Source organism: Aphis gossypii, chromosome 1 (genome assembly GCF_020184175.1).
Source record: "Aphis gossypii isolate Hap1 chromosome 1, ASM2018417v2, whole genome shotgun sequence".
Classification (NCBI taxonomy): domain Eukaryota; kingdom Metazoa; phylum Arthropoda; class Insecta; order Hemiptera; family Aphididae; genus Aphis; species Aphis gossypii.
Genome location: NC_065530.1, coordinates 68,951,169 through 68,967,010, shown reverse-complemented (window position 1 = coordinate 68,967,010; position 15,842 = coordinate 68,951,169). Strand labels below are relative to the sequence as shown.

The 15,842-nt window shown below is 27.3% G+C and overlaps 3 protein-coding genes across 6 annotated transcripts; 2 read left to right on the top strand and 1 right to left on the bottom strand.

Annotated features, from left to right (window-relative positions):
• Nucleotides 1–2,641: 2,641 nt before the first annotated feature.
• Nucleotides 2,642–6,361, top strand: LOC114121673 (suppressor APC domain-containing protein 2). 2 transcript variants are annotated; one of them, XM_027984100.2, is made up of 7 exons: nucleotides 2,642–3,375; nucleotides 3,842–3,999; nucleotides 4,064–4,588; nucleotides 4,665–4,747; nucleotides 4,827–4,973; nucleotides 5,063–5,287; nucleotides 5,351–6,361. In XM_027984100.2, the coding sequence occupies exons 2-7, from the start codon at nucleotides 3,870–3,872 to the stop codon at nucleotides 5,495–5,497; spliced, it is 1,257 nt and encodes a 418-aa protein (XP_027839901.1). In that variant the 5' UTR covers nucleotides 2,642–3,375; nucleotides 3,842–3,869; the 3' UTR covers nucleotides 5,498–6,361. The 2 variants fall into 2 exon arrangements, with proteins under 2 accessions (XP_027839901.1, XP_027839900.1); XM_027984099.2 differs by having other exon boundaries at nucleotides 2,648–3,375; nucleotides 5,060–5,287.
• A 1,379-nt stretch (nucleotides 6,362–7,740) lies between these two features.
• On the top strand, nucleotides 7,741–9,102 carry LOC114121676 (probable palmitoyltransferase ZDHHC24). 3 transcript variants are annotated; one of them, XM_050205861.1, is made up of 3 exons: nucleotides 7,741–7,759; nucleotides 7,967–8,265; nucleotides 8,326–9,102. In XM_050205861.1, exons 2-3 carry the CDS (start codon nucleotides 7,971–7,973, stop codon nucleotides 8,889–8,891), a joined length of 861 nt encoding a protein of 286 aa, XP_050061818.1. In that variant the 5' UTR covers nucleotides 7,741–7,759; nucleotides 7,967–7,970; the 3' UTR covers nucleotides 8,892–9,102. The 3 variants fall into 3 exon arrangements, with proteins under 3 accessions (XP_050061818.1, XP_050061814.1, XP_027839906.1); XM_050205857.1 differs by having other exon boundaries at nucleotides 7,749–7,847; XM_027984105.2 differs by lacking the exon at nucleotides 7,741–7,759 and having other exon boundaries at nucleotides 7,775–8,265; nucleotides 8,329–9,102.
• A 145-nt stretch (nucleotides 9,103–9,247) lies between these two features.
• On the bottom strand, nucleotides 9,248–15,759 carry LOC114121674 (rho GTPase-activating protein 1). The gene is made up of 10 exons (XM_027984101.2): nucleotides 15,222–15,759; nucleotides 13,591–13,701; nucleotides 13,299–13,489; nucleotides 12,978–13,123; nucleotides 12,665–12,883; nucleotides 12,498–12,596; nucleotides 12,249–12,442; nucleotides 11,982–12,182; nucleotides 11,765–11,871; nucleotides 9,248–11,279 (listed from the first exon to the last, which is right to left on the bottom strand). The coding sequence occupies exons 1-10, from the start codon at nucleotides 15,259–15,261 to the stop codon at nucleotides 11,109–11,111; spliced, it is 1,479 nt and encodes a 492-aa protein (XP_027839902.2). The 5' UTR covers nucleotides 15,262–15,759; the 3' UTR covers nucleotides 9,248–11,108.
• Between the last annotated feature and the right edge of the window lie 83 nt (nucleotides 15,760–15,842).

The following is a 15,842-nucleotide window of genomic DNA, read 5'->3' as shown; positions in this document are numbered from 1 at the left end:
GGATCATTATTATATATTATATTAGTGTTAAATTTGAATCCAATGATAGTTATCATTGTATACGAAAAACGATTCTGAACGAAGATGATTTGTCAGCCTAGGATATAATTTCTAGTGGTTGGTGAAAAAGGTGGTTTATGTTTTAATGGCCTGAATACAACAAAATTTAAGTTCTTTTATAATAATTGTAAGTTAAACTTATGAAACACCTTGTATTAAATTTTCAACTCTTAGCTACTTATACAAACATTTTTATGAAATATACCTACAAAATAATTTGCAAATATTCATGGTTTTGACGAATTGTTGTCAATATTTGAACTTCAAATGCTAATAAAAAAAAATTGTGCCTATGTATTCTTATAATTTTTTAATCACTATAATAATAACTTATGAGGAACTTTGCATTCAATTTTCAAGTATTTTGATAGGGCCAAAAAGATTTTATCGACACATAAAAAAACAATTTTCAGAAAAATTGAAAATTTCAGTTGTCTATAAATAACTCAAAAAAAGTCAAAATATTTTGAAAATTAAATCACGTAAAGAAAACGCTAATCTTAATAACTGGTAAAATTTTCAAGTATCTACGATTTATACTTTTTGAATAATAACAAATATCAAAAATCGTTTGAGGTTAAACTGTTATTTAACGCGGTTTTGTAAAAATTTAAATTTCAAATACTCATAAAAATTTGTTGTCTGAATCCGGTAGAGTTTTTTTTACAGATATTTGAAGAAAAATGTATGGAGAACCTTGTACCAAATTTTCAAAACTTAGTTATAAAAGAAAAAAATTTTATGATTTTTCAACTTCAAAATTACTTGCAAATTTTCGCGTTTTCGACAGATTTCGTAAACATTTGAACTAAAAACGCTTATAAAAAAAAATTGTGACTAACGATTTTTAATTTTTTTTAGCTACATTAAAAACAACTTATAAGGAACCTTGTATTAAATTTTCAAAACTTTTTGGTCATCCAAAAATTTTTATCGACACTTTAAAAAAAATTTCTCAAAAAAATCGAAAATATCAGTGGTCTATAAATAACTCAAAAAAAGTCAAAATTTGTTGAAAATTTAACTATATACGGATACCACTGACATTAACATTTGGTGAAAATTTCAAGTATTTTCAGTGATAAGTTTTTGAATTACAACCATAAAAAAAAATCGATTTGGTCGAAAACTGGTTTTGCGTAAAAATTGCCGTTTTTCCGTCATTTTTTTTTTGTTTTTCTCGATTTTTTTGAAAACTGTTGGAAAATGTTAACTTTTTACCTCTATAATGCACCAAGGATATTCACTTTTACATCGGAAACCACCCCCATAGTTTGAAATTGGAGCATTATTTCGACTAGTTATGCTGTACACAGACACAAAAAAAAAAAAAAAACACACATCATTGTAAAATCAATACATTCATCACTTCGTTCAGAATCTAAAACACACATCATTGTAAAATCAATACATTCATCACTTTGTCTAAAAATCTAAAAATAGGGGAAAGCAGGTTACAAAGTTTTTTATGTGCTTCAAAGCAGTGTGAAAAGTAGGTTTAATAACTTCTATTACCTTTTCTATTAAATATAACATATTAACATCCCTCTAAAAGAATCCTGTGCGGTTGTGCTATAATTGCTTTATTAGATTGAATAGTCAAATTTCATCATGAAAAATTTTCTTTTTCTTTGCCATCCTTTCTTCTTTAGTAAAATTTGGTATAATGTTTAAACAGTTTGCGGTTTGCTGCATTAAAATTATTTTATTTACAATTTTAGGCTATTCATCTATTATATTGTTCAATACTTTTATCAAATCTTTGAATTTCGATTAGGTACCTAAGTCAGTTTCAATTTCAAGAGATATACCTTTAGACTGACCTACTACCGACGCCAAGATTCCATGTGACCAGATCTTATGAGATAAAAATAATATGCATATTGATTGTTAAACATTTTTAATTATGTAGTAAGAAATCAAATTATTTATATACAAATACCAATATTATAAAAGGATAATAGGTATATGGTGACTACTGACTAGAGTAGCAGTTGTAGCACAACTCATTTTTTTCAAATTTAAATTTAAAATTAATTGTATTTATATATGTTTTTTTAAGTACGTGTATTGAATTAGAAAATTAGAAAAATTACCTAATAAAATACCTATAACACATACACATTATAGTAAAGTATACAAAATTAGGTTTACATCTAAACATGTTTGGTTATTTTTTTGTCGATTTTTTCCGTGACTTAAAACAACAAAAATCAAGATTGAAAAACGTTTGAACCCGTTTCTCGAACGCTGCAAACAATTTACCAGTTTTTGAACACGAAATAACATTTAAAACCCGAAATAGTTATTGATTCATTTTTGGACTCGTTTGACAGAAACGTAGAAAGATCAAAGATGTTTACTTTTTTTTGAACACGGGACCAGAAACGTTTTGAATCTCATCTACACATAGTCTTCTCTATATAGATACCTTAATCGGCTTAATCGTTTAATAATACCAATTATAACATATTATAGGTACCTACATAATATTATTTTAGATACCTAGTTACCTTGCCCGCGGCTTCGTTACGGTATAAAATACGACTTACGGTTTCTCGGGAGTCGGCGGGACGTGCCCGAGGCGGCAATCGGAGAGCGCGATCTAGCGCCATCGCTTCATCTCGGTCGCCCGACATTGCCCCGTGCCGCGATTTCACCGGATCCGTGACGGCGAAATATGTGGGCGGCGCAGTCGGGCGCACCTGTTGATTAACTCGGAAGCACGTCGTCTTCGGCTCGTCCCGATATTGGCCGTGTTTGCACTACGTTGCAGGCGAGAAATGAGAATCGTTTTTTTCGGATGGTATTGCGGCGGCGGTGGTGGTGGTGGTGGGTGACCGTACCGTAGCCGACGTTTTTATTTTTTTTTTTCTAAGGACGACTACGCAGCAAACGGATAACAAGTCCGCTGACTCGACCATATAACTGCACTGACCATTGCTGCACCTACGTACGTAACGTTGCGTGCAATCCGCTGCAATACGGCGGCGGTACTCTGCAGGACCATGTCGTCTGCCGATCTCGCGCACTGCTCGTCGATTGCAGCCGCACCACACCGTCATCGCCGACCGAGTACGTCGTTTTTAGGGCAACGAAGATCGAACGCTACCCGCCGCCACTTGTCGGACGCGGCCGCGATATTGTCGTCGTCGTTATAATCGAAACATCGTAAAACACAATCAATATCGTCGTCTTGATTTCTGCGGTGGTCCGACTTTGGCAACCCAAATCGAAAATCGAGGTTTAAACCAGCAGCAGTAGACGCAGCGACACGTTACGGATATTGCCCAGTGCCCACACACATCTGCACACGTGAGTAAATGTTTCGCGTTTGATTTGTAAAACGACATTTTGGCACTACCCAGAAACTCGTAGTCGTCAATAGGTTCACGATTATTGTTTTTTAAAACGTGCGGTTGAAATATTATAGTGCCTATATTATTTTAAACCGTGTTTACTTCTCATGTCTGCAACTGGTTCTATTTTTTCCTGTTACCATCGATTAGGTAGGTACCTACCTCGGTTAACTAGGTAAGTCACATGTAATATACATTTTATATCATCGGATGGCATCCTTCCGCATAGTATTCATATTAAAAAATGTGTACATATCATCATCATGTTTTTTTATTATGCTATAATATGAGCATAGATTGTTAATTTTCTAAATGAAAAAAAATATCAATTATTCCGTAAAAATGTGGTGATTAATAATATTTAAGGACAATATTTTTATATTATCGTGTATTTACTGATTTCAAAAATTAAATTTTTACAGCACGTGGATAGTCATACATTACACTGCCATGACTCCAACGCATGTAGGAGACGTTAAAAATGCTGCCACTGAGGGATTACCTGCAAAGTTTGTTCTGTCCATGAGAACATTGTTTGACATTTTAGACGATAAAAGAACTGGATATGTTAAGTTTTCTGGTAAATTTTTTTTCTATTTGTTTTTTAAACAGAAAAAATGATTTCCTTAATTCCTGTTTTGCAGAAATTGAAACGAGATGGCAAGATGATGGTACAAAAGGTTTGCCAAAAGGTGTATTAGATAGTCTTCGAAAAGTAACACCACCAAATGGTCTACTATCTTTTGACCGTTTTTGTACTGGTTTAAAAATGTGCCTACTTCGAAATCAAATGGAAAATGGTCGTCGAGATAATGACTCTGCACGACCTCCATCTGCTCCACTTTTAGATGTCGATATTAAACCTGACGTACAATGGACAAATGGAAATATGGCTGCCATTCGACCAACTCAACAAAGAACTCTGAGTATGCCACAATTAGCTTTGGAGCGCAATAGTAAGGAAGTTCACCAGATATCACAAAAATCCACATCCTCACTTTTCGGACCACCAAAACCTCCTAGAACTGCAGCAGGCTTAGAACGTGGCTTACAGCTTGCTTCTAGTGACCGTATTATTGATAAGGCCGAAATAAGAACAGCTTTACAAAATTGGCAATTGGGAGTGTTATTAAATGATCAGAGCTGTTCTAGAAGTGAAAAACAATCAGGTGCTTAGTTAAATCTATGAATATTCAATAAAATTATGTCTTAAGTGGCAACCTATCAATTATAATTTATTTCTAGGAGAACAAACTTATAAAAGAATTAATCAACGGCGAAGAGAACCAAGACGTCATACTCTTCAAAGTGGTGTAGATTATAATATGGTGCGTGTAGTGTGTATTTTATATTTTATTAAAATATTGATTATATAAAGTTCAAAATTTCTCCAATTTTTTCATTCAGCTGAAAAGAATTAAGCAAATAGAACAAGAAAAAGAAGTTCTTATGCATGGTCTTCAAGCTGTGGAAAGGGCAAGAGACTGGTACCATAAGCAGATAGCTGCTGTACAAGAGAAAATGAAATATCTTGGACGAACAAATTCGCATACAGTAAGTTAAACATATGGCTTTTAAATTATCAACATTTATCTTGTCTCATATCTTACTTGCTGTTATTTATTTTTGTGTCATTAAAGCAGGATCAATGGACTGAAGCACAACAAGAGCGTATAGAGTTACAACGTGCTAGAGTCTTAGAGGTTAATAGACATTTGTCCGCATTGACAGATGGTGGTGAACGATGGGGTGGTTTACCATTACATATGAACTTGGCTGTGCATTCAGCAAATAATCCTGGAACGATGTTACATCAAAATCCTCAAGTAATGGCTACATTAAAACATCGCAACCACATACTCACTGAGGTTGGTTTTATTTTTTATTGCATTTAATTTTTATTATTTTATTATACTATTTGATTTTTTTAGGAGTTAGGACAAAAAAGTGAAAGAATATCAACATTAGAAAGAGAAAAGGCAACTCTTATCAGAGAATTATTTCAAACGCGAACCCAGATGGGACGTAAAGTAGGAAGATTAGATAGTAAACCTGATGGTCAGTCATATATACCTTAATAACTGGAATCTGTTACCAAGTGCAATAAAAAGAAAAAAACGGTGCTTGAATAGAACAGAAAAAATAAAAATATACCATTATTTTTGTGCTCAATTTAACAGGTACACAATATATTATACTCTTATGTGTTATGACAATACAAATTTTATTGTAATGATCATTAGCCATACCTCAATTTTATCAATATTAGGTGTTATTATTAATTAGTCTAAACTGAACTTTTTCTCATTTAATGCAAAATAATTTTTAATAAAATATTGCTTATTGTGATGATTGTACTTATAAAAACATATACTGTTTACAATAAGGTACAGCTATTTAAATTTGTTTAGAGAGAAGTTTAGTATTTTGTTATAGTCTTATGTAAAAGATATATAAATTAATGTTTAATATGTATTCACTTTGTTTAAATAAATAATTTTACTCAACTTGTTAAATAATGTATTAAACTGCCATACAAGTGAAGTAGTTTTCAAACTAATTTTAACATAAGTTTCCGTCCATCTCTCTGTGATGCCAATATTATTCACATTATAAACTGGAAATTTTTTAAGTTTAATTATTGTTGCTAAATTTTTAATATTTAATAAATTAAGTTAACCTAAAATTTGTTTAAATAATGTTGTGCCATAAATATTTAATGTATTATATTGAGTAACCCGATATAAAATTTATATTTATATTATTACTATATTTTTGGGATATGGCAAATATGTTATTATTTATTTAAAAATAGATAATATTTTACAATATGTTGATGTATTTTTACTGATTTTTATTCATTAATTATTTTTTGATATATAAAAATGTTAATTTTGTACTTTTGTAAAAATAAAAAATTAATAAACCATTAAATTAAAAACTATTGATTTTTGTTATTTGTATAATAGTATACTAATATATAACATATACTTAAATATATAATACTATATACTTTTATTTTTATCCGTTAATAAAATATAAATAATAAAATATACACAATACAATCATAATTATGGATTTTTTTCTAGAATAAAATATTCTAATTTAATTTTTTTTAATACCTACTACCTAATTAGTATTAATTAAATTGAATAAAAAAAGTATTAAAATAATTAGGAATGAAAAAAAAATGAAATTTTAATACTATTTTAGTCATATCCAGAATTAGAATGACTTATATTGTTTGTAACTTCTACAGTTACTATGTGTTTTGACTTTTGAGATGTCAATGAATTATAAATCAAGTATGTTTTTAAAACTATAAAATAATATTAAAATAATTTTGGTAAAGATTTTAAACTATTATAATAACTATTCATAACAATATTTTTGTTGATTTTTTAAAGTTTTAATTTAAGCTTGTTTAAAGAATTTTATGTGAATCTATTTTTGAAACAATTAAAATAAATTGGTAACAAATAGGCTAAATCTCCATACTTTTAATATCTCGATCTTTCACAGTATTATATATTGCTATATAAATTCATTCAAATGGATGAATTGTTTAAATATATTATTAATGTATCAATTAGGTCAATTTGAAAGTAATTACCTAAAATATGTAAAAAAAAAAAATTCGTCAAAATATTAATTAAGTGGCCCAAAAACATTCATAGTAATCAAGTAAGTTCACAATAATGTCATTTTTAATATTCCAATTCACCCTTAGGTATCACTCAGAATCTATTACACATTCTATAAACGTTATCCATTAATAAAAGAAATAATAAATTTATTGTAAATGTAGTAATAACTGATTTTGTTTACCCAGTGGCACTGCATTGCTATTGCTATGATAGTCATAATTGGTTTTATAAATATCACAGTTGATTAAGATTATTGATAATTAGTGTTGCAAACTTAAATATGCATACACTTATGTACCTACCTACTAAAAGTTTCAAAATATTATGTAAAATTTTGCAAAATAAAGTTATTAAAAAAATTCATAATTATGTCGGTGCAATGATTAAAAATAGCATTGAAAGATAATATTAAATATTATGCTAAATTATATATTATTATAAAAAATCTGGTATGTTTATATTTTTGAAGAATTTATGCAAAATAAATGTTATATTAATGTTTCAAATTCATAATTTTTATTCACAAAATATCTGAATAAAATCTTGAAAAAATAATATGCATTTCTATAAAATAATTTATGAAATATGCAGAACAAATAGTATTATACTTTTGAATCAAATTTATATCAAACTTTTTAGATTTTGGAATAAAATTTATCAACACTTAAAATCATTAAATCCGCAGTTCTACAAGTAATAATCATGGAAATTATTATGTATTATTATTATTATTGTGTGCATTATAAATGTAACCATAGCAACCATTTGTCATAGCCTATGGGTAATGTATTGACTATATTGTATATGATTAAAGTTTAAAGGGATGATAACAATATTAGAACACCACTACAATTGCATTCAGTTAACAAGTGCCAACTACTAGAGACTATTTTGTTACAGATTTATGATTATGATGACTTTAGACCAATTCTGGAAGTTTTTAAATACTGTGAGAAAAAAAAGCTTTACAGAGATAATATTGTGTTTATTTTTCTTGGTTTTGATACTAGCATATTATTGTGTCAATGTTTTTCATATATTACCATGTATGTATCAGCTACCGTCAGTTTTGTATTTGACACACATGCTATCTTTGACATTTATGGTTTTCAACCTGCTAGCAAATTTTTTAGCCGTAATGTATGCCGATTCATCAGTGATTGGCCGATTGCTTACTATATCTAAGTACACATCAAAAGGTATACAATACTACGGTTTTAAATAATGTAAATAATAACAATAAATTATAATTTTTTCAGAAGATATTACATATTGTTATGTTTGCCAGTGCGATGTTCCTCTAAGGTGTTGGCACTGTGATATATGCAATGTCTGCATATTGACTAGAGATCATCATTGCACTTTTAGCACGACGTGTGTTGGTCATTATAATAGAAGATACTTCTTGTGGTTTTTGTTATATTTATCTGTAGCCAGTTTTTATGAAATAATTTTGATCAGTTATTATACCTACTATAAAGTGACAATAAAATTTTCAGACTTGATGGTTTTAGTGCCATTTCAATCAGTTTTAACTGGTTTTCATTTAACAGCAGGTGAAATCTTTGTAGTTTTACTGACATTGAATTTTATAGCTGTAACAATATCTTCATTGCTGTTAATTTATCACCTAGATAAGGTATGCAAAGGTCTGGTATGTCATGAAAAACAAGAGAGTAATTATGATTTTGGCTTGATGCGAAATTTGGAAACTGTTTTTGGGGAAAAATGGTATATAACATGGATTTCTCCATTTATCGAATCTAAATTACCCTACAACGGAATTGATTGGCAAAGTCATGTTAATCAATATAAAACAAAATAAATCAATTTTTATCAATATAATTATAAAACTATCTGTGATATACAAGTTAAGGTTATAATGCAGCTTGATATTTTAGTTTTAATGGATAAAATTATATATGCATTAAAAAATCAAATGTTCTGCATAATTTAATCATACAAATATGAATAAAAATAAGTATAATAAGAATTAATCAAATGTATTTATTGTATGTTTAACGGCAAATATATTATTGTTAAACTTTTTTAATCATGTTTTTATTTTATTCACTTTATACTTCTCGTATATTATTGAAATCTAATTATGAATCAATGAGGTATGATTTAAAGGAAAGGGGTTAAGATATAAGTAAAAAATAAAAATAATACAAATAAACATATGCATCAACAATATTGATATACTTTACTGTGTACAAAAACTCCTGTAATGGAATAAAATCATTATAACAATGATGTACAAATATCACTAAGTTTCAATTATGAACTATTTGACCAGAATATATGAATGCGTAATTTGTCTGTACATAAATTAGGTAACATTTTAATAATAATTTTCAAATAAACTAAAAATAAAAAATAAAAAATAAATAATAATAATAATACACAAAATCTTTGGTATACAAATAAGGTTATGGTTTCCAGATGAGTTCATAAAACTAGTTGATTAAAAGCAATTCGATATTATGTAATATATCAAACATAATAATAATTTATAAATTTGATTAACTGTAATACTTATTAAAGTTTGAATATAATAAAAAATAATTAAAACATAATTTTTCTAATAATTTTTAAAATCTAATTTTATTCTCTTAGATTTTTACTATATGTAATCAACACATATTTTATTCATTAGTAATTGTATTGAAATAATAAAATACAAATTGACATGTTCTAATACTTTCATTGCTTTTTTTAAGACAAAAATAGCAAGTTTATGTAGTATGTTGGGATAATATGACGACATAAAACATTATAACATAACAAATACTATTTTTTAAGACCGGAGTATTTTAAATAATTGAGTGGTAATAATTTGCGTTCTAGTTTCTAAGTTTTAATACTTTGATTTAAAAAGGACCGCAAAATTAACTGATTTGTATCATAATTAGACCAAATAAGGCTATTTAAAATAATTTAAGGTATAAAGTTACATTAAGTATAACCATTTGATAACATATAAATTATTGAAGAAGGGTATCATTCTAAATGTTTGTTGAAAAATGACAAAATTATGGTAGTGATGACATTTCATCACCATTTACATTTTGATCACAGACTATTTTTGTAAAATGTTTAAGCAGATACTTTACACCTAATACATTAATATTAAACTCATACACTAAAATGATTATTGCGTAACAGTAAATCAATTTTATATGCATACACAATGTTTTGAATAAATAATGTGTATCCATTACCTAGTGCAGTGATGTATGCAAGATAAATTTATAAATAATGTGAATCCTAACTATTCATTAACAACCTGATTAACTATACAGTAAATATATAGTACAAAAAAATAGTAAATAATAATATAATTAAACCAGAAAAAAAGAATAAATATTACATAAAGTATAAAAAAATAAAATGCTTATATTTATATAATATTAACGAATAAATAAGGTTATTGCTTATGGTAAAAAAAAAATGGTATGTCATGAGACAAACATTAAATATGAGCATTAACTATAGAATCTATAGAAAACAATTTGCTAAAAATTACAAGAATTTCTAATTTTACTTATGGTAGATTAAATCACGAACCATAAAAAACATACTATTTCAACGTAAAATATAATTGAAATTATTTCATTAAATCTATGTTTAAAGTTAATTTTTAATAACCTTTTTTTTTTAATGCTTACTGATCAATATTATAATATATTATCTGCTATTTTATCATTAATACTTAATATGATATAAAGTTTACATTATAAACCTTCAAAATACTATATATATATGGAATCTTCATTATTTTAATAGCAATACTTATTATTTAAATTTTTGAGATTAAAGTTGAAAACAGAAAAAATAATTAAACTAATAGAAATAAATATTAACGAAAATACTCTCATTGGTAAGTAAACGTATAAATTAAATGATCATGAAATAAATTTCAATTTTCAATCATATAATGTTAATAAATAATAATATAAAGTCAAGTTTTGGAATGTTAAATAAACCATGTCGCAAAATAATACATTCAGAATACTATGTTAAATGTTTTATACTGTCATCATATGATGAATATTTGGTCATGATTGACTAGCACAAAATCAGTAAAAGCATTAATGGGGCCAATTGCAGCTAAAGATAACTGACTATTTGGACTGCGTACTAAATTTGGACCAAACACAACTGCTAAATTAGACGAAGTCATTTTATTCAGGTCACATCTATCCATTACCTAAAACAAAAGTCATGAAACATAATCATTGAATTATATTAATTTCTAATTATTTAAATTAAGGAGTAAAAGTGGGTTCAATGTTTTTTTTTTTAGTTTTATCAGTTTTGTATGCTCTGTCAGTTGTTCTCAACCTTTTTGTTTTCGCGGACCATCTAGAATCTAGATTTAAGTAGGACTACGGACCACTGAGTTCTGGTTTGTTTAACCACTGGAAATATAATTTTTCCAATATTACACGGACCAGTGCTTTTTTATCAAGGACTGACGGTTGAGAACCATTGCTCTATATAATATTTTAATTTCAAACCAGTTTTGACTCCTTAATTTAAATAAATGTTTTAAGATGCATTTAAAGTATATAATTTATAATTAAGTTAATAAGTCAACAAAATTAATATTATTACAAAAATATAAAAGATATAGTATATGTGTAAAGAGTAAAACAAATTATATAGTACATATAATCAACAAAAGACACTTACTTTTGATAAAAATTGAATAAGGTATTTGAGTAAATGATAATTATCAAGAGGTAGTTTTTCCAATATCAGAATTTTCACTTGTCTAGGACGTTCGTCTTTTGGAAGTGCTGAAATTAAAAGTATACTTAAACTTCTTTTATTTATGTAAAATCATTATTGAATAAAAAAATAACTAGACATATGAAATTTTATTAATTTGATAAAAAAATGATCATACTTTGAAATTGTGTAATCTCATCAAACAAATCAAATGTCATCAAAGGTTCTTCAAGTTCTCGCAAAAAAGTTTTCAACAAAACAGCTGCAAGATGTACATCATTACCAAAATCAACAGGTTCACCTAGATTGATACGACTCTGTAAATCTCTTAAATGATTAATGTTTGCAGATCTTCTAAATAATCCTTCGGTTTCTAAGGCTGCATAATTAAAAAATGTAGTATTAGTATTAAAAATCAATATTTATAAATTTATTTTGAAATTACCATCTGGTAGACTTAAGTATTCAACACACTTTTGTACCAATGGAGGAATTATTTCTCCATTATTGTTTGCTTTTATAAACTGTAATGAAACACCAAATTGTTGAGTTGGTAATGGTTCAGATTTTTGATCAGTTTCCTGTTCAACTAGTGAAACTTTTTTTTTATTTAATTTTTTCATTAATTGTTCATCATGACTGAAAAATAATTATAGTTAATAAGTATAATATTTTTTCTGTTAAAATTAATTACTCTAAAACTGGTGCTGGAATAATTAATTGATCCAAATCCATAAACAGTTTCAATTCTTGTAAATGGTTAACATACATAATTTTTCGGCCAAATTTTGCACTAAAAATAGTAACATAAGTAAATATTTACAGTTTTTGATAAGTAAAATTTGCTTAATTAAAATTTACCTAATAACAGCTCTAAAAAGTTGCCAAACCACTTTGATAAAACCAGTTGGATGTACCAAGTACAAGGCTTTTAGGTTTTTTTTGTATTTTCTATCAAAGGCTCGGTATGCTTGCCATAACCATGATAGTGTTGGTTTATTTTTACTCGTCAACCCATAATGAAAGTAGACCAAGCTATAGTCTTGTTCTACAAATTTGTCCAAAGTGTACATCAGATACCTATAATATAAAATGTATATGTTTAATTATTATTGAAAGTAGATTAATAGTACACATTTTAATTTGTTTTATTAAATGTATATTAATATTTTACCTTAAAAGCCTTGGATGATCAACTTCTTTGTTGCTTGGTAATTTGCAAGCTGATACAACAATAATTTTACGACCAACTGCATCATCACCTACTACATCAACTACACCACATTCAGCAACATCACTAAAGTCTTCATCTTCTTTAGACTAAAAAAAAAATAAAACAACAAATTTTATCATAAAATATTCTTAAATACAGCTTATTTTTAAGTGATATAAACAGTTTAAAAATTAAATTTATAAAAATATTTATATGAAATAGAAGTTTAATCAAATAACTACATGAAATACTTAGTTATAAGTTATAATATTATGTATTTACATCATCTGCTTCCAAATCATCTAATAAATTGCCTGTTGCCGTATCATTCACAGATGTTAAGCCTTCAACTTGAGGAGCATTTACTAATTCTTCTTCAAAATTTTCTTCAATAGTACCATCAGAAACAGGAGACTCCATGTAATCTAATGTTCCTACTGTCCCATTAACATTAGCTAAACTTTTCTCCAAATCTAATAATAATAAAAAATAATAATTAAGTTTATAAGAAAATATCTAGATGGTTTGAATCATTAAAAATTATTTGCGTTTTAATAAAATAAATAGAATTTACCAATATCTGCAGATGGACTTTGAAGTTCGGTATCATCAAATTCTAAGTTTGGCTCATAATCATGATAATCAGAAAGACTAGGATATGGTTCTTCATTATCAGCCATTGCAACTAAAACATTTAAATAAATTGAAATATAACTAACATAACTAAATATAAATGTAACTGAATTATTTTATTTAATAAGAGGCTTGCACACTTAAGAGTAAAAAGTTCATGTCACCAATATTAATTACCTATCATAAATTCATAACGTATATAATACGATAAACATAGCAAATACCTACAACATATTTAATTTATAGAATTAAGAGTCAATTAGTATATTATAAAATTAATGAAACAGAATACCTAATAACAGGACATTGAATTTTTTTTGGTTACTTTTTTTATAATAGGTAATTTTATATTTTACATTATGTAATAAAACAATCTTTACATAAGAGCATTTATTTAACACATTAGGTAATTAGGATATAAATATACAGGTAAAAATAGATAATATAACATAATATGCTTAAGTAAGTCATCTAATGATATATTTAATACATGAGAATGTTGAATCCTAATAGTAAAAACCTAACATGATTATAGTTGTACTTTAATCCAAAAAGAAGTTTGTCAAGAGTATAATTTGATGTAATATTTTTAATGAGATAATTTATATTTAAGTGAAGTTAAAAAATAATTAACTTTAAAAACTTTATTTTGAAATCTATCGTATTGGCATAATTTATATTAATAAGCTATAAGAATACTATATTATTAATGTACCTAATGCATACATATAGGTACAGTTAAACCTCGAGTTAAACATATTTAAAACAATGAGTTATATATGAGTTAACTGTACAATTAATGTCTACAACATAATTAAATATCAACTTTTTATAATAATATAAAAATAAAAATAGTGTTTCATTAAAAAATTTATAAATCATGTTAAAATATTAGGTAGGTATCCACCAATTTTACTTGAGCATTTTTTTTTTTTTTAATTGAAATATTTATCATACACTACAATAGTGTACCTAATATACTTAATGTAAATTCTTATATAAATTGATTGCAAACATCTACATTTTTTTACTAATAATTTTACACTTTAGTTGAATTTTTAACAAAATACAAATACCTATATATTTTTACAATATTACAAATTAATGAATATTAATATTACCTAGATATTATTGTTCAAGAACATGACTCATTTTTTGTAATTTAGTACATTAACCAATTAATATAATACAATATTCATAAATAGGTACTTAGCATAGGTAATAACATAATAACAACCTATATTTATGGTTAATAACACAAACAATAAATTATACACTAATTTTATAACAGATAATTAGGTAGTCAAAATTAAATCCTTCACTCACGTTCACTTATAACCGTTGATAACAATTAACTATATAGAACAATTTTGTTAATTGATATCATAAATAATATCGGATGGTCTGTAAAAGTTTAGCAGCAGGTACTTATGACTCATTCCTAAAACTCTACAGAACATTTGGTTTGTATCATAAACTAAAATATCTCAAAATATCTTAATCCATGATTTGTACCTACTACGTGTAAACAATACGTTTGCTTCATACATCAAATTTTAGAATCAGACTTACCTGGGAAATACTTGCTGGAAGGTTGCACCCTAGGATCCATGTGGCTGACTAGTTAAGACAGAGTGATAGGTGCCAGATATACGGCACATGCACACACAATTCAATAGCGATTAAGCATTATGTATAACAACAGTACAACACCAAGTGCCGTCGTCAATACTATGTGATGAACAGTCGTTACTGTCAACGTATGGTTACTCGTTTTGTTCAGGTGTAGAGTTCTTTGAACTATCAAGACGAGTGAGAACAGTGTTGAATATTAAGCGTAGGTGGCGAGTAAGGTTTGTGACGACTATTGAACATCGGTTCGTCAGCTTGTATTCGACTCGCGGCGAAAAATAAATAGAACGGATGGGAACATTAAACAACAACAATTATCGTAATTGTTTTCGTAAATATAGGTATCGAGTGCACACCGTAAACTGCAAAACACCATAAAGATAATGATTAATGAGAGACTTCAGAGGTTCAGACTAGCAAACTACAGACTACGGAGATGTTATGTTGTATAGACAGACGGGCCGATTGCTTGTTCACCGATATATGTAATATAAACATGGAACACCTGTTTTCCGCCATAGCAGTATCCGTAGCTGATAACAGCCCCCCTGCTGTGATAAC

Bases quoted from the DNA above. Each gene is read 5' to 3' on its own strand.
- LOC114121676 (XM_050205861.1), top strand. From the start codon at position 7,971: ATGATTATGATGACTTTAGACCAATTCTGGAAGTTTTTAAATACTGTG. The intron at 8,266-8,325 runs GTATACAATACT...TAATTTTTTCAG, and splicing joins ATCTAAGTACACATCAAAAG to AAGATATTACATATTGTTAT.
- LOC114121674 (XM_027984101.2), bottom strand. From the start codon at position 15,261: ATGGATCCTAGGGTGCAACCTTCCAGCAAGTATTTCCCAG. The intron at 13,124-13,298 runs GTAAATACATAA...TTTTTTTTTTAG, and splicing joins ATGATTTGGAAGCAGATGAT to TCTAAAGAAGATGAAGACTT. The intron at 12,183-12,248 runs GTAATTTCAAAA...TTAATTATGCAG, and splicing joins ATACTTAAGTCTACCAGATG to CCTTAGAAACCGAAGGATTA.
- LOC114121673 (XM_027984099.2), top strand. From the start codon at position 3,870: ATGACTCCAACGCATGTAGGAGACGTTAAAAATGCTGCCACTGAGGGA. The intron at 4,000-4,063 runs GTAAATTTTTTT...CCTGTTTTGCAG, and splicing joins TGGATATGTTAAGTTTTCTG to AAATTGAAACGAGATGGCAA. The intron at 5,288-5,350 runs GTTGGTTTTATT...TGATTTTTTTAG, and splicing joins GCAACCACATACTCACTGAG to GAGTTAGGACAAAAAAGTGA.